The following is a 21,221-nucleotide window of genomic DNA, read 5'->3' as shown; positions in this document are numbered from 1 at the left end:
AAAGACATGACCCCATTGGCATGTGCAGTAGTTTCCCTGAAATGCACCCACACGATATTTTAAAATACAACTTCACGCCCTGCCCTGCATCATTCCAACAGCCAACGAAATACAAATTCATTGTTTAATCATCAACTACTTTAATTTGTGTTACAGTTGCTTCCACTCTAGACTACCATCACATATCTAATATTCGTTATAGTCAATTCAACGTATGGCAGAAGCTTTCCTTCAAGTTGTGCTAGAAAATCTCAATTCTTTCCTCAAAGGGGAACTTGTATTGCTTTTCGGTTTTCAAAATGAGTTCCAAAGGCTTTCCAGCATGTTTTCTACAATCAAAGCCGTCCTTGAAGCTGCTCAGGAGAAGCAACTCAACGACAAGCCACTAGAAAATTGGTTGCACAAACTCAATGCTGCTACATATGAAGTCGATGACATCTTGGACAAGTATAAAACTAAGGCCACACAATTCAAGCAGTCTGAATATGGTTGTTATCATCCAAAGGTTATAACTTTTCATCACAAGGTTGGGAAAATGATGAAAGAAATGATAAAAACACTAGATGCAATTGCTGAGGAAAGAAGAAATTTTCATTTGCACAAAAAGATTATAGAGAAACAAGCTGCTAGACGGGAAACAGGTACTCATCTTAAATTTTTTTTTTAGACAAAATTAGTATTACAAGACTGTAGGAGTGACAATTAATGATAACTTAACTTCCATGTCATAGAATAGAAAGTACTTTCATAAATAAGAAATGTTAAGAAATCCTCTAACATTCTTCCCCGTTCTTAATGCATTTTCACTTCTTTTTTAAAGCGAATATGCCAGTTGCCACTAGGTAGTTGCCTAGAAGCAATTTTTTTTTCTTATTAATAAATAAAACCCTCAGCAGGGAGAAATACAGATAAGGCGGTTAGGTCTTACCTTACTAATCCTATGAGGTAATTATCCTTCACTAATTAATAAGCATGCAAAAAATAAGAACTTGAAAGAGTAAGAAACCCTATGATCATCATAGAGTTTATAACATACTTTGTGTTAATATTACATATGATAAATCAAGAAGAAAGTTGAGTTATCATCCTCAAACTTCCATTTACAAATGAAAGAATTAACAAAGAAGAATTGCCCAAGTTGAGTAATTTGTTGAAGTTGAGACTTGTCTTCCTCTTCAAATCTGTACAAAATCACTTGATAGTTCATCATTTCTTCTTGGATATATTGAGTCTTGTTAAAGTTGTTGACACTGTCATATGATTCCGTTTTGTCAGTCGTGTCGGTAGGTATCTTGGAACACTCCTCAGTCACCTCACCATCCAGCTATTCTTTCTTATGTGATTCTTTTTGTTATTGTGTTGTTGACTAGGAGAAATATCGAAATCCTTAGCTGCATTTGCAAACATTGACCCAATATAGCCTCTTCCTAACCTTCCTCAAAGATGTCCCTACCTTGTAGGTTAGAAATCTATTTGTGGAGCAAGCACTACTTCCACCAACTTATAATTGCTAGTTGAGAAACCCCGTGATGTACAATCAATATAACGGCTACAGCCTACAGGTGCCGAAGAAACATTTTTTGCTACATTATCCTCAACGGCCACCAGTTGCCTCTCATTAAGCTTCAACTCCTTCTCAGTAATAGTGGTTGCCACTCCTTCTTGCCCTGTTGTGAGCTGTTCAGAATTCCACACCTCAACATGCTGCATTTTTCACAGCTTCAGTTCAACTTTGTTGCTGCTCAGATTTCTAGAGTTTGGGCAACACAATCATGGCTCAATCAAGAGCATGAACACCACCCTAATCATCATCTAAAGTTCCAGACATAACACCTTCCTTTCTAACAACGTTTAGTAATTGATTGCTGCCCCAAATTATCAACTTGCGAAGCAACATCCTCTCTTTACTGCTGCACAATACCATCTTGAATTCTGTTTTTATTGTTAGAACCATAAATACCTCTTTTATTGTTAAGTATTTCGGTTGCATCATCTTGCACTTGGTCTTGATAATTATCACGTGGAACAGGTTTTGTTTTAACTGAACCAGAAGTTTATGGAAGGGACAAAGAGAAGGATGAGATAGTGAAAATCCTGATAAACAATGTTAGTGATCCTCAAGAACTTCCAGTCCTCCCAATAGTTGGTATGGGGGGACTAGGAAAGACCACTCTTGCACAAATGGTCTTCAATGATCCGAGAGTGACTGAGCATTTCTATCCCAAAATATGGGTTTGTGTCTCGGAAGATTTTGATGATAAGAGGTTGATAAAGGCAATTGTAGAATCTATTGAACGAAAGTCACTTGGTGACATGGCCTTATCCACTTTCCAAAAGAAACTGCAGGAGTTTCTGAATGGAAAAAAATATTTGCTCATCTTAGATGATGTTTGGAATGAAGATCAAGAGAAGTGGGCTAATTTAAGAGCAGTCTTGAAGGTTGGAGCAAGTGGTGCTTCTGTTCTAACCACTACTCGTATTGAAAAGGTTGGATCAATTATGGGAACATTGAAACCGTATGAATTGTCAAATCTGTCTCAAGAAGATTGTTGGTTGTTGTTTATGAAACGTGCATTTGGGCACCAAGTAGAAATAAATCCTAACCTTGTGGCTATTGGAAAGGAAATTGTGAAGAAGTGTGGGGGTGTGCCTCTAGCAGCCAAAACTCTTGGAGGTCTTTTACGCTTCAAGAGAGAAGAAAGAGAATGGAAACATGTGAGAGATAATGAGATTTGGAATTTACCTCAAGATGAAAGGTCTATTTTGCCTATCCTGAGACTGAGTTATCATCACCTTCCACTTGATTTGAGACAATGCTTTTCATATTGTGCTGTGTTCCCAAAGGACACCAAAATGGAAAAGGAAAATCTGATCGCTCTCTGGATGGCACATGGTTTTCTTTTATCGAAAGGAGACTTGGAGCCCGAGGATGTGGGTAATGAAGTATGGAATGAATTATATTTGAGGTCTTTCTTCCAGGAGATTGAAGTTAGATATAGTAAAACTTATTTCAAGATTCATGATCTCATCCATGATTTAGCAACATCTCTGTTTTCGGCAAGTGCATCAAGCAGCAATATCCGCGAAATAAATGTAAAAGATTACAAACATACAATGTCCATTGGTTTCACTGAAGTGGTGTCTTCTTACTCTCCTTTGCTCTTGAAAAAGTTTGTCTCATTAAGGGTGCTTAATCTAAGTAAATTAGGATTTAAGCAGTTACCGTCTTCCATTGGAGATCTAATACATTTAAGATACCTGGACTTGTCTGACAATAAAATTTGTAATCTTCCAAAGAGGTTATGCAGGCTTCAAAATCTTCAGACTCTTGCTCTAAATAATTGCTGCTCACTTTGTTGTTTGCCAAAACAAACAAGTAAACTTGGTAGTCTCCAAAATCTTTTACTTGATCATTGCTATGGATTAAATTCTATGCCACCAAGGATAGTATCATTGACATGTCTTAATACTTTAGGTCGTTTTGCTGTGGGAAGGAAGAAAGGTTATAAACTTGGTGAACTGCGAAATTTAAATCTCCGTGGCTCAATTTCAATCACACACCTTGAGAGGGTGAAGAATGATACGGAGGCAAAAGAAGCCAATTTATCTGCAAAAGCAAATCTGCACTCTTTAAGCATGATTTGGAATGGACCGCGTAGATATGAATCAGAAGAAGTTAAAGTGCTTGAAGCCCTCAAACCACACCCCAATCTGAAATATTTAAAAATCTTTGGATTCAGTGGTTTTCGCTTTCCAGACTGGATGAATCATTCAGTTTTGGAAAAAGTCATCTCTATTGAAATTTATGGCTGCGAAAACTGCTCGCACTTTCCACCCTTTGGGGAGCTGCCTTGTCTAGAAAGTCTAGAGTTATACGACGGGTCTTGGGAGGTAGAGTATGTTGAAGAGGATGATATTCATTCTAGATTCCCTACAAGACGAAGGTTTCCATCCTTGAGAAAACTTTGTATATGCCACTTTCGAAATTTGAAAGGATTGCTGAAAAAGGAAACAGAAGAGCAATTTCCCATGCTTCAAGAGATGAAGATTATGCATTGCCCTATATTTGTTTTTTCAGCTCTTTCTTCTGTCAAGGAATTGGAAATTGAGGGGGACACAGCTTTATGCTCCATATCTAATCTTAGCACTCTTACTTCCCTCAACATTAGCAGTAACGACGAAGTGACTTCACTCCCAGAAGAGATGTTCAAAAGCCTTGTAAATCTCAAATGCTTGAAAATCTCTTTTTTCAAGAATCTCAAAGAGCTGCCTGCTAGCCTGGTTAGTCTCACTGCCTTGAAGAGTCTGGAAATTCTTGGTTGTGATGCACTAGAGAGTCTCCCTGAGGAAGGGCTGGAAGGTTTAACTTCACTCACGGAGTTATCTGTTGAGTACTGTGAGATGATAAAATGTTTACCGGAGGGATTGCAGCACCTAACATCCCTCACAAGTTTAACAGTTACTGGATGTCCAGAACTAGAAAAACTCTATGAGAAAAGGATAGGAGAAGACTGGCACAAAATTTCTCGCATTACTAATCTGGATATATATTAGTGAGTTATGTAATTTTCCGATTTTCTTTTGGAAACAAATGAAGGATCAATTTGTATTATACTTGTTAAGGTAAAATCCATTCACTCTACTTGCTGCTGTTTTATCGGATAATGCACTTTTGGCTAACAGTTGTTGGTGATCACTTTCTGAATGAATATTGTGGCACATGGAAAAAACACCCAACAGAACAGTTCATGTTGTCTGTCATGAAATTGGATGTCTGGGGGAAAATAGATGCAACAAGTATTAGCTCCATATCTAAGCTTACAACGCACTAGAGAGTCTCCCCGAGCAAGGGATGGAAAGATTTACATGTTTGTATAGAAATTGGTGTTTCTTCATTTTTTTGGTTTTTCTTACATGTTTGAATGTCAGAAATATGTATATAAATTGGTATTGATGAATGTGAAATTGTTCACTGAATACGCTATCTCGTAAAAAAAACAATGGTTATATACAAACATGTTATATGTATGAATTGTGTAAAATATATGGTAAATTTGACTAGTTTAGGTGTACTGTTATTTTCTGGGGTCTGAATTTTGTAAAGGAACGGGTGTACTTTCAGATATTTTTCGCTGCTTATGACGTTGCATTGTTCGTCAATAAATACGCGTAAAGAGAATATAAAACCTAGTTCTTCAATAAAATTTCAATCAATGATTTTGTATCAACTGTGAATGAAAAGTTATGTGGAATGAGCCAATTTTGTTGTTATGTGGAAAACTTTGGCAGAGAAATTAAGGCTAACGAAAAGTCTTTGTAGTGGGCAGCAATGAAAGACATGACCTCCATTGGCATGTGCAGTAGTTTCCCTGAAATACACCCACACAGAGGAAGGGCATGAAGGTTTAACTTCACTGACAGAGTTGATTGTTTATGACTACAAGTTTATAACTTCACTAACAGCCCTCACAAGTTTAACAGTTAGGAAATGTCCAACACTGACCAGCAAGTGGTGTGATAAGGGAATAGGAGAAGACTGGCACAAAATTGCTCACATTCCTGATGTGCTTATCCGGTTAAGTCTTACTAGTCTCTGGGAACGTGCGTTACATGTCTGTGGTGGTAAATGTCATGATGAGCTGGAGCAAGGAAATTTTCATGAAATTTGACATACCTGTTGTCTCTTTCTTCACTTCTGGTGCGTGTGCTGCTGCTATGGAGTTTGCAGCATGGAAGAACCATGTGGACGACATGAAACACGGTGAGATTCAAATTCTTCCTGGATTGCCTGAAAGTATGGCTCTGAGTTTCTCTGATATAAAGCAAAACCATCGTGGTCCGAGTCATCACTGCAATGGCGGTCAATCAAGTCCGAGTCAAAAGCCAAGATGGTTGGATGAGATAGAAGGTTCTATTGCATTGCTGATCAATACTTGTTATGATCTTGAGAGTCCATTCATCGATTGTAAGTAATAAGATTGAAAAGCAAATATGGGGTGTAGGGCCATTATTGCCCGAAACATTTTGGAAATCACCTACTTCAATACTACATGATCATAAAGTCAGGTCGAATCGTCAGTCAAATTCTCGTTTACTGCTCATAAGTTATATGTTATATGGTGATTGGATTTGTTTAAAAAGGGAACAAGGTAGATCTAAAATCACATGGGAGGAAGTTGAAAGAAAGACCAACTATCTGTTAGAATCCATTTTGACTCGGCGAAAAGTAGAGCAAAATGGAATAGTAAGATCCATAAAGGTGATACCTACTACTAGTTGATATTAAAGCTCAATCATGTTGGTACCTCCAACATACTCAATGTTCGTTAGGATGCTTTTAATCTTGTTAGATATTTGTATGTTAACAGAAAACATAGAGAAATTTTAATGTTAGAAAACTTAAATTATTGAACCTTGGACTGAGATGGGAACTAAATGGATTAATGCGGATAACGAGGATTCATATAGTTGACACAAACTAGCATTGAGTCGATGTAGTAGTAGTCATTGTTGTTTGAAAATGAATAACAGTGAGCTATATGAACATATTTTGCTACTACTACAATTTCTAATTAACTAGAATATTATTAGACTTAGAACCAAGATACCTGCTATGTTATTCGATCCAAGATGTAATTCTTGAAGCTTTGTCAAATTCCACATGTCTGTTGGCAAACTTCCTGTTAATACATATATGAACACAATCAGATAGCCTCATAACATTGTAGAAGGATTGAATGATTCTGAATCAAGTATATATAGTCCAAGAATTGAATTAACATTACTAATTACCTGTGAGCTGATTATATGACAAGGAAAGGTAAATAAGTTGTGTGCATTGATTCAGCCCACTTGGGATTTGGCCTGCTAATTGATTTTTTGAGAGAAATAAACCTTGCAGATTTGGAAGCCTAGTACAAAATCCCCTTGGGATATTCCCACTAATCCGATTAAATCCCAAATCAATGATCTTTAAGGAAGACGCATTGGAAATGGAAAATGGAACATTTCCAAATAGATCATTATCAGAAAGATCAAGAAGTTGAAGCCTTGTGAGAAATCCAAGGCTTTCTGGGATTTGACCAGTGAGATTATTCATTTGCAAAGACAAGAAGTTTAAACGCCTCAGACTCCCGATTTCATCGGGGATTTGGCCGTGGAAACTGTTGTTTGCAACATCCAACTTGTTAAGGAAGGAGAGGTTCCCAATTTCTTTTGCTATTGAACCTCTAAATCCAAAGCTTGTGAGGACTAATGATGTCACTCTTTGATGCTTTTTACTGCAAGATATGCCTATCCAATTGCAAATGTGAGTTCCTTTTGTCCAGTTTTTTGACAATATTCCATTGGGGTCTGAAGTTATCTGTGCTTTGAAAGCTAAAAGAGAAGCCTCATCAGTTGAAATGTTCGATGCATTTGTAACTGAGAGGTACATTAACAAAACTAGGAATGCTATAATTATAGTCCTGGAAACCATTTTGTGCAACTTCTCTAGCAGCTATATATTTGTGTAGGGAATTAGGAAGTATCTGAGTTTTTCTTTTTCAAATGCCATCTATATATACTGTGTATACTTCTAATATATACGTAATATGTTTGAAACATTCTCTTTTTTTTTTTTGTATGTTGGTGAACTTGACTGCAATTCATTGCTCAAGGGAAACCATTGGTTGTGGAATTCTGTAGTGATAATTAAATATAATTTACTTGGATTTATATGCCTTGTATATTCATGATTCAAGAAAAGAATAAATTCAAATCACGACTAAACTGTTGTAGTTTTAGGCTATAGTATAATGTCATCATTCAATTGTATATAACCTCCACCGAATAGATGTTTGACCAAAGAATGTCAAATCGGCGAATCTAACATGTAATGTATGATTCACGTGAATTCAATAGCTTTTGTCTAAACCTTTTATATGTATTAAGAATTCGTTAACTTGAATTTGTCTGATTAAGTGAGATTCTTGCTTTTCTCATGAATTATTAAGGACATTCGTAACGGAAGGAAATGGTAAAAAGGGAGTCAGTTTGACTTGACTTCAAGACTGTTTCTCAATTTGACAAAAAACATGTAATGATTAGAAACTTGAATTAGTATGCATGGTATCAGTGTACACGAGGCAGAATCATTCAAAGATACTTTTGTGAGTATAGTTTTGTATGCACTCTATTCTTCAGAGAACATTTAATCAAATAGTTTAAGTCATAAATATATATATTATCCATGAGAATCTTGAGAAAGATTTGCTGCATCTCTCTGTTGATGAAACAGAAATTGAAGTTCCCCAATTTTATATTACTAGACTTATTCTAACTTCTAGCAGAATCTGCAGATAGCCAATAAGTATTGTTTATATAAGTAAAAAAAAAAGTCAAAAGAAATCTGCATTGGGTTATGTTACACTTTGAAGGAGTCTCTACCTTTATTCGGAAACTTATAGTATGCATGACTATTTTTATAGACATTTTAATTGAATCTGTGAAAAAAAGAAGGTATAAGGCATAAGTACCCCTAGATTATGACCGAAGTCTCTGAGATCCACCTTAACTAAACTAAAGTCCTATTACTTCTTCGAACTCATTTTTTTTTTTTGTAATTTTATACACCTTTTGGCTTACGTGGCACACTCCGTGATTCCACATATAGTTGAGGCTCATGGGAGATGTTTGGATGCCACGTAAGTAAAAAAGGTGTACAAAATTACAAAAAAAATGGATTTGAGGGGTAATAGGACCATAGTTTAATTAAGGTGTGCCTTTAGGATTTCAATCATAGTCAAGGGGTACTTATGCCTTATCCCAAAAAAAAAATATTCTTGTATGGAAAAAAATAGAAAGTTATCCAGTATTTCAACAAAAAATTTATCGTGTGTTTTCCAATGAGATGGTTCAACAGAAAATGAATGAAACAATTATATTTTATAACACAATTTATATTGATTCGTGATAGAAAAATCATTTGTTTCTAGTAGTGTATCATCACAATTGCATTCGATAGAATTTCATCTTTAATTTTCGTGCATTTTATAATTATAAACTCATTAGAAATAATATGATTTTTTAAAATTCTTTTTTACATAAGACACTTTTCAAGATTCATCATCAATTCAATTTTGCAAACTTATTATATCCCATGACAATAGGGACGGTGGGACTAGTGATGCAAACTTAGAATTGTCGAAGAGTAGAATACTAGAAGCCTAAAACCAATTCTAAGAGAGTATAGAAATTTTGTAATATATAGAAAACTTTTGTTAAAGAAAATTTTATACAACTTGAATTTTAAAGTTTATGATTTGTTTAATAATATCTTTTTATTCAATAATTATTTTAAAATTGGGTATTGATTTATTTAAATTTCTTTATATAAAGTTCGAATTAAGAACTTGATGCAATTCACTAGTGATCTATCAAAAATAAGATTTAGCCTCTACAAGCTCCACGATGGAGCACTCTGGAATCCCTCAAACAGATTCCTCCTATTATTTATCCCAACTCCACCCATAATTAATACAATAGAAGAACAAAAAAGATTAGATTTGTGTTGATACTCTAAAAAAAAAGTTATATTTACTCAACACTAGAATTTTCAACATATTTTTATCATCCATCTTTTATGTCATATTTACCTTGGATCCGTTAAATTGCCATGCCCCCACCTTAATTCTCCTTCCCGTCTTACTCACCACCACCAAACCCAATGAGTTGACATAATATATAAATATGTTATTTAATTTGACATCAGTCGACATGTATGCCTTTTAATAAATAAAGATATTTTTCCTATGTAGTAATATTCTACATGATAATTTTCTGTTTTATATCACGTTCTACATATATTATGTCACATAAAACATGCATCTTTACTATTTAGTTTTATACAAATTTATGCAGTTATTAGGACACCTTCCTTCAAAGTTGAAGAATATAGATGTCCAGAAAGCTAAGTTACGGGGCATTTTCACGTATTATATAATTTGAGTGTTCATATCTCTGTTTCTTGGGATACATTGACAGCTTCTTTCATCTTATTGAAGCTCTGCTGCATAAATCTTTAGCAAATTCGTAAGATTAGCAGCATCTTGTAAGAAAATCTATGTTGAATAGGGACTGTTTGGTTCTAGGAAAATGCGAGAATTTCTAGAGAAATGCCCATGGAATTCGAGAGTAGAGGGAAACTAGGTTGACCATTACGGTTCTCTGGTTCGATGCTTTCAAATCACAGCAATCCTCTGTATAATTATGGTTTAGATTTTAGGGATTTTTTGTTACAAAGTCATTTTAGCCTTCCAATCACCAAAAATATCATCTTGGCTCTAGTGACTAGTAACAAGTTCACAACAGATCACCTTCATACTGAGGAGGGAGATGATCATATTGTCATGGCCCGGCCCGTGTGTCTTTTAGCCAAATGCTGCAGGAGAGAATGGGATTAATACTGTAAGTATTTTGTGTATTAATACTGCTTCTATCAGCTAATATTTCATAGAAATGCTAGTGTGAATAAAATTGCAAATTATCTTGTGTATTGTGAGGCAAATAGTTTCAGTCTCCAATCTAGTGATCATTTTTTCTGGGTAATCAGTTAACAAGATCTCTTTAAGCATTCAAATTTTTTGTATGGTAGGTAGGTGCACATCACGGTTCGAACCCTACCACATAGAAAAATCCTAGTATTTAAATGGAGAAGGATAGAAGGGTGGGGCTATCCTTAAATCTGTTGAAGTTCTATGTACTAGTCCAACTATTTGTGCGTGTGAAGAAAAGATGTGACAGTTCCACTATAGATTTCAGCACTACCATTTAGTTTGTTACAACATTTTGCAGAAATTGAGTTAGGATCTTCTTGAGTCGCAGAGTAATATCTTCCATGCAAATTCTCTCTTCAGGCAAATCGTTTGTGCATTCAAGAGCTAATTCCATGATTGATTTGAAGCATCTCTGTTTAGAAGTAAAATTTTCTTCGTCCAGTGAAAATAGATTAATGTCCACTACATCCACCACTCGGTTTGGTAATGATTGGCATATCCATCTTTTCAAGGTGAAGTCTCCAACGAATAGATCATCCACGGGGCTCTTTCTTGTAAAAGTCTCCATTAACAAAATACCAAAGCTATAAACATCTCCCTTGGTTGATACTTTGCCTTCTGATCCATACTCTGCAAAAAAATCACGCAATCATTAGTGAAAATAATTAACGTCATTTAAAATCTTCAAATGAACTTGATAATAACATTTACCTGGTGCCATGTAGCCTATAGTACCCAAAGTCTTGGTATGTGCTATTAGCGTCTCAGCTGTTAGAAGTTTGGATATCCCAAAGTCACTCACTTTTGCCACCATATCTCCATCCAAAAGTATGTTACTTGGTTTCAAATCACAATGGACGACTACAAACAAATGACCTCCATGTAAATACTCCACAGCGGAAGCCACATCAATCATCACCTTTAGTCTTACAGTTAAATCCAAAAATTTGTCAGTAGAGTGAAGCCAACATTCGAGGTTTTCATTGGGCATGTACTCTAGCACCAACACTTTATAATCAAAATTGGCACAACTACTTATCACCTTAACAAGGTTTCTGTGTCGAATGCTACGTAAAACTTGACACTCCACTTCAAAACTCCTAAATGCATGTTGCAGTTCTGTATTGAATACCTTTATTGCCACAACCATTCCATCTGCTAGTGTCCCTTTGTACACCAAACCAAGGATCCCCCTTCCAATCAAGTTTGCTTCATCAAAGTTGTTTGTCCCTTGAGAAATATCATAGTACGAAATCCTCTTATGTACCTGACCAAATGTATCAACTAGAGGAAGTTCTGTACTCCTTTTTCGGCATTTCAGAAACCAAATGATGAAAATGGTTGTGACTACAACTCCTGAGGAAACTGATGCAAGAACAGAAGTTAAGACTCTACTCTTTCTTTTTCTTTCAAGACTTGTGACTCTGCATTGCATCACATGGAAGCGTGATGATCCACATAATGCAGGGTTACCCATGAATGATTCAGCTGTAAAATTTACAAATGGCCCTCCATCTGGAATTTCACCCATGAGCCCATTGAACGAGACATTGAAATACATGAGATGTTCAAGATTCCTCAAGGACTTGGGGATCATGCCTGATAGATTGTTGCTAGATAGATCCAAGTGTTCCAATGAAACCAAATCTTCAAATAGTTCAGGTATGGAACCATCTAACATATTCTTTGACAATGAAAGGCTAACCAAATTTTGTAGTTGGCCAATTGTGCTAGGAATCTGACCAGAGAACTGATTACCATGTAAATGTAATATCCGCAAACTCCTTAAATTCCCCATTTCTACTGCAAGAGATCCATTCAGCAAATTGGAGGACAAATCGAGAACTGAAAGATCTTTGTTTCTCCAAAAAGTTGATGGAATATGGGAAACTAGTGCATTGGAATCTAAGTAGAGTTCTCTTAAAGAAGAAATATTTCCAAAGCAACTTGGTATTTCCCCAGAAAGTTGATTTTTGCCCAAGATAACTTGGTACAAGCTTTCCAGGTTACACAAGCTAGTTGGTATAATTCCATCTAAATTGTTTATCTGCAGGTAAACCTTTTGCAAATTCTTCAAGTTCCCCAAATCTGGAGGAATAGAACCTATAAGCTTATTCTCTCCCAAGCTTAACCACTCCAGGTTCCTAAAGTTACTGATGTTAGTTGGTATTTTTCCTGTGATACCACTTTGAAGGGCAATGAAATATTCAAGGGAAAAGGACCAGTTTCCTGAACCTAAAGATTTTGGAAGACTTCCATTAAATTGATTACCTCCTATTTGAACGGTTTTCAAATACTTGCAATTAGATAATGAAGTCAGGAAACTTAACTCGCCTGTAGATTGATCATTCGTCAATTGGTTTACTTGCAAGCTGATGAATTGAAGCTGTTGTAGCTTTCCAAGATTCATAGGTACAGGTCCACTAAACAGATTGCGACCAAAATCAAGCTGGATAAGCTTGGTGGAATTCACAATTGAGGTCGGAATCAGCCCGGCGAACTGGTTTTCCCCAAGGTAAAGGCCTTCAAGATTTGGAAGAGTATGGCCTATGTTTGGGGGAAGTGTTCCTGAAAGCTCATTTGCTACAAATGACATCTTTTTTAGTCCAGAAATGTTGTACATACGCCTTGGAACTTCACCTGATAATCTGTTTGGACCAAGATACACTTCTTTCAAATTTACAAGATGTTCAAACTCCTGAGGAACGCCTCCATATAGACTGTTGTCACCTAGGTCTATCATCTCTAGATTTGACAAATTTCCAATATATGGTGGAAGATTTCCCACCAAATTGTTCCGGCGTAGACTTAATCTTCGAATTGCTGATAGGTTATCAATTTCACTTGGTATATGTCCTGTAAAATATATGTCAAATTGTGTGGTTACTACACTTAAATGTCCAATACTGTATCACAGCATTACAGTCAGTATGTTTCTATAAATAACAGAAAACTGTTAGTTGTATGCCTTTTAAATATTTCAGCAATTCTTGCAGTCTCTTTCATTCCTTTTGAAGATGTGACTAAATGAATCAACATGCATAATGAGGATTCATATAGCAGACAAAAACTAGAATTGAGCCAATGTAGTAGTTGCTGTTGTTATTTGAAAATGAAGAACAAAGAGCTATACTAACATTTTTTGCTACTACCCTTTGAAATGCAAATACTAATTTCTTATAAATGAGTTGAAGAGTAAGTTTGGAAATGTCAAAGATCTCTAGTGCTACGAGGTGAGAAGTCCAGCAATAAATGCAGTTGTAGGCAGATTCAGTTAAACCAGAACATTATAAGTACCTGTTATGTCATTCCATCCAAGAAATAGATGTTGAAGTTTTGTCAAGTTCCACATGTCTCTAGGCAAGTTTCCTGTAATAGACGTTACAATAAGTTATACCTCTCAATAGCCTATGATCGTTTTCACTAAAAACTGTTGCAATCTTTATTGTCAATATGAACCAAAAGTAGCAGAAAAAGAAATTGGTTCAGTATTTTTACCTGTGAACTGGTTATATGACAAGGACAAGTATGTAAGCTCTTTGCATTTGTCTAAGTTGCTTGGTAGTTGGCCAGAGAGTTGATTTCTTGCTATTTGTAAGCCCTCCAGCCGCGGAAGATTATGGCAAATGTCATTCGGCAAAGTCCCAGACAGTGCATTATAAATCAAATTGATGACCTTCAAAGAAGAGACATTGAAGATAGACGAAGGAACAGATCCAAGGAGATCATTTTCAGAAAGATCAAGTGATTCGAGCCTTCTCAGTAATCCTAGACTTGCTGGAATTTGACCTGTGAGATTATTCATTGACAAGGACAAGTATTTCAGCCTCCTCAAATAGCCGAGTTCATCAGGGATTTTGCCGTGGATGCTGTTGTTGCCAATGTCCAGGAAACTAAGAAATGAGAGGTTCCCAATTTCTGTGGCGATTGAACCTCTTAGTCTAAGGCCGTTGAGGTCTAGTGATGTCACTCTTTGATGCCTACTACTGCAAGATATGCCTATCCAATTGCAAACGTGAGTCCCTTTTGTCCAGTTTTTCGACAGCATTCCATTTGGATCTGAAGTTATGTGAGCTTTGAAAGCTAAAAGAGCAGCCTCATCAGTTGAAATGTTCGATGCATTAGTATCCAAGAGGTACGTTAACAAAACTAGCAATTCTATAATAATAGTCATGGAAACCATTTTGTGCAACTTCTCTAGCTGCTATTTGTGTGGGGAATTTGAGTGCCTGAGTTTTTTTTGGTTTTTCAAATGACATCTATATATACTTCTATAATATAAGGCAATGAGGTATCATGTATTAGCACTGGAATATATAATCTAGAGTTCAATGTCAATGATCAACATTTATACGTAATATGTTTGAGACGTTTTTTTTTAATATTGAATGTTGCTGAACTTGACTGCAATTCATTGCTAAAGGGAAATCATTGGTTGTGGGATTCTGTAGTGATAGTTAAATAATTTACTTTGATTAATAAGCCTTGTATATTCATTATTCAAGAATATTAAAGACTAAAATCATGATATAATGTCATCATTCGAATGTATATAACCTCCGCCGAATAGATGCTTGACAAAAGAATGTGAAGTGTTATGGTCGAATTGGCGAATCTAACATGTAATGTATGCGTTCAGGTGAATTCAATAGCTTTTATCCCTACCTATTAAGGAATTCACTAAAGATATACAAATATTTCCTTATGACCCCAGTTATTATCGTATAATACTATCTTACAGTCTGTGTAAGAATCCATAAATTTCAAATCTTGAATCTCACTTCTCATTAAGATCATTCATAATGGGAGGAAATGGTAAAAAGGAAGTGAGGTTGACAAGATCTCAAGACTGTTTCTTTAATTTGACGAAAATTATGTAATCAGAAACTTGAATTAGTAAATTGCATGGCATCACTATACACGGGGCAGTCTATTGTTTAGAGAACATTTAATCAAAGAATTTAAGTTATAATATATATTATCCATGAGAATCTTGAGAAAGATTTGCTGTATCTCTCTGATGAAATAGAAATTGGAGTTTCCCAATTTTATATTACTTGGCTTATTCTAACTTCTAGTGCAGAATCTGCAGATAGTCAATATTCTTTTATTATATATATAAAATAGAGAAAAGTATAGATTATTAGTTTCATCCCCGAACTATTGATAGTCTTAAAAATATTTTTTACTTGACTAACTTAACTTAAATACAACCTCGATTTTGCAACATGAGTGAAATACACCTCTAAATTCTTGTCAATTTTGTGAGGTTTTTTCAACACTTCTCTTGACTATTTATTAAAAGTCTCATGCTCCTACAAGAGTTTGAGACCACTTACTATGTCATGTTGCAAATAAGGGGTGTATCTAAATTTAGTTAGTCATGTAGAGGAATGATTTTAATGTTGTCAATGTGTAACACCCCAGAGAATTTTCGAACTAAGACTCGAGCCATCCTTCATGTGGAGTGGGATTTTACCGAGGAATAAAAATTTATTGAGTGTTAAGTTAAGGTCCCTAGGTGTAGCACATTGAGTTCCAAGAAGAGTTGAATTGGAAATAATCATTTTGGAAAGAATCTGGACAATTTGGCTATGGAAAAAAAGTGAGTTTTTGGTCAACTTTGAGCAGTCGTATCTCCTAGCTCAAAATGATTTAGGCGAATTTCCAGTTATGTCTGGAAAGCCCTTGGAATGATCTTTCCAACGCCGCCGAGTTTGCTTGATTCCGAGTTTGTATGAGTGACTTATGCCCTTTGGAAGTTGGGTTGTTGGCACAGTCGCACAGTCGCACAGTCGCACAGTCGCACAGTCGCACAGTCGCACAGTGCAGTTTGTTTAGTCCGAAAATTTTAAGGGTATTTTGGTCTTTTCCCTAATCTTTTCTTTGGGTTATATTGAGGTGTTAGACTGATGTTTGGATCATTTTTGTCCCATTTTAAAGAGTGAGAGTAAGAGTGAGAGTTAGGGCTTGGAAGATAAGAGAGAAAGAAGAGGAAAAGAAGAGGAGAAAGAGAAGAAGAAGCTAAGGATCGTCGTGGATTTTCGTCGGGGGTGATCCCTAATCAGGTATGTGAGCTTTTAGTGTTGGGTGATCCTTTCCCCCACACACCTAACCCCTTTTATTCATTAAGAAAGGATTGGTTTTGTTGTTAAAGTTGTGAGTTGTTGTGGTTGAAGTTGTTAAAGTTGTTAGTTGTTGTTGTTGAAATTATAGCTGGTATTGTTGTTGAGATTCTTGATGATTTGGGACTTGTTTCCGGTTGGGGTTTTGAGTTGAATTCTATTGAATGTTGAGGGATTTTATGTTTCTAAGTGATTGGGGCTAGAACCTTTGAAGTTAGAGAGTTTAGAGTTGGAAAAATGAAGGAGAAAAGTCGGGCTTCTTACATGAAACAAGTCCGTGTCGCGGACTTGTTCCCTCTGTGAACAAAATCTGCTCCGCGTCGCGGACAGGACGCGGACTCCACTGTTTTCAGAATTTATTCTCAAAAATTTTCTTAAGTTTGGTTGTTCCAAATCATTCCTAAATCATTCCTAAACATCATGAGGTCCTTCCAAACACCAATCAAGTCCTTGAACCCATAATCCAAGTCAAGTGAAGTTAGTTTCAAAGTCAAGTGAAGTTAGTTTCCAAATCAAGTGAAGTTAGTTTCCAAGTCAAGTGAAGTTAGTTTCAAAGTCAAGTGAAGTTAGTTTCCAAGTCAAGTGAAGTCAAGCTTAGAAGTAAGTAAGTCAAAACAAGTCTTTAAGGTTTTCCAAGAGTCTTCATTGATCGTTTTAACTTCATTCTAAGGCTCAAGTTCCTAGTTAAGTAAAGAGTTTCAAGTTTCAAGTTTAGTAAAGAGTAAAGAGCATATAGTTTCAAGTCGAGTAAAGAGTATCGAGTTTCAAGTTAAGTCAAGAGTCAAGAGTTGAGTTCATTTCTCAAAGTTATTAGGGAACTATGTATTCCCAAAGAAGTTTTAAAGAAATGTTTTTACATTTAAACAAGGTTGGAAACTGAGATTTCCAAAAGAGCCTTCGGGCTAGTTTTTGAGTAATTATCTCATATCAGCAGGAATAAATATGTTTTAAAAACATAAGAGCCAGTACATTTTTGGGAGTAGTATTGAGCACCGAATTGGGGGAGCGTTCAAAGAACCCACAGCCCCCATAGAACCATGTTAGCCACCATGGGTAGAAAAGGATCATACTTTTTAGATGAATCCTTTTCAGATTAGACTAGTGGATCCATTAGGCAGTTCAGGTCTTATACCTTTGGCCGGGTATAAGATGCTCTGGCAGCGTGAGGTCGATCGCTGTATCATCACTATAGCTCTTATGTGATGGTTGTCGGTTAGAGAAACTCCCACAGCAGTTATTGTATTTTCATACACAGAAATTATTGTATTTTATATACATCAGTTCAATTGTATTTCTATATACATCTCAGGCTTATTGTATCCTTGTATACACTCAGAGTTTATAGCATGTTTTAAACAGTCTTTCTTTATATCGCACTTGTTTTAAATTGCCTTATATTGAAAGAAGTCAGTCAGGTTGAGTTCAGTTATTCAAGAGTCGAGTATCCTTGAGTTAAGTATCTTTGAGTTAAGTATATATCTTGAGTTAAGTACATATCCTTGAGTTGAGTATCTATCTTGAGTTGAGTATCTATCTTTGAGTTGAGTATATATCTTTGAGTTGAGTATCTGTCTCTGAGTCCAGTATCTATCTTCTGAGTTGAGTAAGTTTGAGTAGTTTTGAGTATTCCTTGAGTTGAGAAAGTTTGAAAAGAGGTAAGTTATTCAATTTATTCCAGTTTTTCTTCTAGCCTATGTTGTTTAGCTTTCCAGCTTACATACTCGTACATTCCACGTACTGAGCCATTTGGCCTGCATCTTTTTATGATGCAGACACAGGTATTCAGATCATCAACAGGAGATTCGTTGATACATCCGGGAGTTCCAGTTAGCTATGACAAGCCTCTTTGCTTCCGGAGGATTTCATTTACCTTTCAGTTGTATCAGTTGTTAGGAGGTCGTGGGTCTTGTCCCGGCTTCCATCTTTATCAGTTAGAGGCTTCATAGATAGACAATAGAGTTTCAGAAGTCTCTTCATTTATTTTGTTAAATGTTTTGAAGACTAAAGTTGCCTTTTATGGCGAGTTGTATATATATTCTATTATACAGAGTTTTCTTTTGAGTTAAAGATTTATAAAGTTGAGTTTATAAAATCTTATTCAGTTTTAAGCTCTTGTATGCTTAAGTTAGTATTCCTCTTGGAGTCAGCCAGGATGAGGGTTCGCTTGGGGACCAGCAATGGTCTTCGAGTGCCGGCCACGTCCAGGGTGTAGGCTCGGGGCGTGACACAATGCTTCAGGAATGAAATTAATAAATTGTGTTAAATTCAGGGAGTATTTTTCGATACGGTCAAAAGATATTTGCATGGCTTATGTTGTAATTTGAACTTTGAAAGAGTCTACCTTTATTGGGAAAGTCATCATATGCAATTCATGTATGCTTTCCTAATTGGGGATTCAAAGTCAATCTTGAAAAACCCCTAAACTATTACAATCATTTTAAGAATTTTATATATGAAGTACTATTGAGTGTTGACAAAAGCCTTAAACTATAATAAACTCATATTAAAATATCTCTCGGAGGAATATGACATGTCATGTGAATATTATGTTTAACAAACTAAATTTCAAGTGGTAATACACGTAGGTTTGAGAAAAACTCTAAACTGTCACTGTTTTGCGACTTTCATACCTAAAATTATCAGGTGTTTACATAACCACCCCTGAATTATACCATGAAATTATTGTGCTAGTGGACTCATTTTGAAAACTTTATTCATCTCCCACACTCCTCTTAATAAGTTATATCAAATATTTACTCCCTTGATCCAAAATAATTGATGTTTTAGCCTCTAAAAATTGTCTTAAATAATTGATATTTCACAAAATCAAGAAGGTATTTAATTATGTTAACTTAAAAAGAAAAGATTTTCCGGAAATGACCTCTAGGTGACTAGGTCTGCTTATACTCTACCCTCTCCATATCTCACTTAGTGAAATTTCGCTGAATATATTATTGTTATTGTTGTTGTTCTCGTCGTCTCCCATCATTAAAAATTTCAAGAACTTGCAATGTGAGAGGGAATTTAGAAAACTTAATTCGCCTGTAGAAGAATGATCATCTGTAAATTTATTCCTCTGCAAGTTGATGCTTTGAATCTGTTGGAAATTTATTCCAAGATCAATTAGTACATTTCCTCTAAACATGTTAGATTGCTCACAAGTAGAAATTAGAACTAAAAAAATACAAACATGAAGTTAAACGTATAATTTATCTTAATTAATAAAAGAAAAATTATTTTACTTTATTTCAATATTCATTTCATTCATTGATCTTTCTCTTTGCATTGTCAAATTTAATGATTCTTTTAGGGTGTGTTTGGTATGAAGGAAAATGTTTTCCATGGAAAATGTTTTCCTGGAAAACAAGTTGATTTTTGACTTATTTCTCATGTTTGGTTGGTGAGTAGAAAATATTTTTCGGAAAAGATTTTTAGTGTGATTTATGAATGAAAAATATTTTTGAGAAATATCTTTTATTTTTACTAGAGTAGAAAATAATTTTTGAAATTGAAAATATTTTTTTAAAAAACAAACATAAATTTTTTTTGGGGGGTGGGGTGGGGGTGGGTCGAGGGTAGGCGTGAAAAATTGAAATTTTGAAGTTGAAAATATTTTTTAAAAACAAACTTAAATTGTGTTTTTGGGGGTGGGGGTTGGTAGGGGGTGGATGGGGGGGGGGTCGAGGGTTGGGGTGTAAAAATAAAATTTTGAAGTTGAAAATATTTTTGAAAACGAATTTAAAATTTTTTTTTGGGGGTGGGGGGCTGGTAGGGGTGGTGGGTGGGGAGGGGTCAAGGGTAGGGTGAAAAATGAAATTTTGAAGTTGAATATATTTTTTAAAAACAAACTTAAAATCTTTTTTGGGGGGGTGGGGTGGGGTGGGTGGGGAGGGGGGTCGAGGGTATGGTGAAAAAATGAAATTTTGAAGTTGAAAATATTTTTTGAAAAACAAACTTAATTTTTTCTTTGGGGGTAGGGGTGGCTAGTAGGGGGTGGGTGGGTTCGAGGGGGGGGGGTCAAGTGTAGGGGTGAAAAAATAAAATTTTGAAGTTGAATTTTTTTTTTACAAACAAACTCAATTTTTTTTTTGGGGGGGGGGGGGTGGTGGGTGATCGAGGATCGGGATGAAAAAATAAAAATTTGAAGTTGAAAATATTTTTTAAAAACAAACTTAAATTTTTTTCATTTTGAAGGGGGTTGGGGGGGTGATGGGGGGAGGGTAGTGGGTGGGTGTAAAAAAATAAAAAAATGAAATTACAATTATCTTTTAAAAACAATTTTTAATATTTTTTTGGGAGGGGGTGGGGGTAGGGGTGAAGGTGGGGTAAAAAAATTGAATTTAAAAACAAGCTTTAAATTTTATTTTTTTTGGAGGGGGGGGGGGGGGGGAGGGGGGTGAGGATAGGGATAAAATAAATTGATTTTTTCAACAAAAAAATAATTGTAATTTGAAAATGGAAGAGAGTTTTCGAAAATGTTTTCCTTAAGTTTTGAAGGGAAGTCATTTTTTCTTAAATTTGAGGAAAATGAGTTGCTTTGAAAAACATTTCCAAAACATTT

The 21,221-nt window shown here is 35.5% G+C and overlaps 3 protein-coding genes across 3 annotated transcripts; 1 reads left to right on the top strand and 2 right to left on the bottom strand.

Moving 5' to 3' along the window:
* The first annotated feature begins 204 nt into the window (after window positions 1-204).
* Window positions 205-4,554, top strand: LOC125807512 (putative disease resistance protein RGA1). Its single transcript, XM_049487272.1, has 2 exons — window positions 205-641; window positions 2,030-4,554. Exons 1-2 carry the CDS (start codon window positions 215-217, stop codon window positions 4,552-4,554), a joined length of 2,952 nt encoding a protein of 983 aa, XP_049343229.1. The 5' UTR covers window positions 205-214.
* A 1,481-nt stretch (window positions 4,555-6,035) lies between these two features.
* LOC125806915 (LRR receptor-like serine/threonine-protein kinase EFR) lies at window positions 6,036-7,477 on the bottom strand. Its single transcript, XM_049486698.1, has 3 exons — window positions 6,793-7,477; window positions 6,609-6,680; window positions 6,036-6,046 (listed from the first exon to the last, which is right to left on the bottom strand). Exons 1-3 carry the CDS (start codon window positions 7,475-7,477, stop codon window positions 6,036-6,038), a joined length of 768 nt encoding a protein of 255 aa, XP_049342655.1.
* A 3,332-nt stretch (window positions 7,478-10,809) lies between these two features.
* On the bottom strand, window positions 10,810-14,718 carry LOC125807607 (probable LRR receptor-like serine/threonine-protein kinase At3g47570). The gene is made up of 4 exons (XM_049487378.1): window positions 14,034-14,718; window positions 13,833-13,904; window positions 11,247-13,391; window positions 10,810-11,165 (listed from the first exon to the last, which is right to left on the bottom strand). Exons 1-4 carry the CDS (start codon window positions 14,716-14,718, stop codon window positions 10,810-10,812), a joined length of 3,258 nt encoding a protein of 1,085 aa, XP_049343335.1.
* Between the last annotated feature and the right edge of the window lie 6,503 nt (window positions 14,719-21,221).

The sequence above is a fragment of the Solanum verrucosum genome, unplaced genomic scaffold (genome assembly GCF_900185275.1).
Source record: "Solanum verrucosum unplaced genomic scaffold, falcon-dt-bn FXZP01000941.1, whole genome shotgun sequence".
NCBI lineage: Eukaryota > Viridiplantae > Streptophyta > Magnoliopsida > Solanales > Solanaceae > Solanum > Solanum verrucosum.
This window is presented reverse-complemented; position numbering and strand designations above follow the sequence as displayed.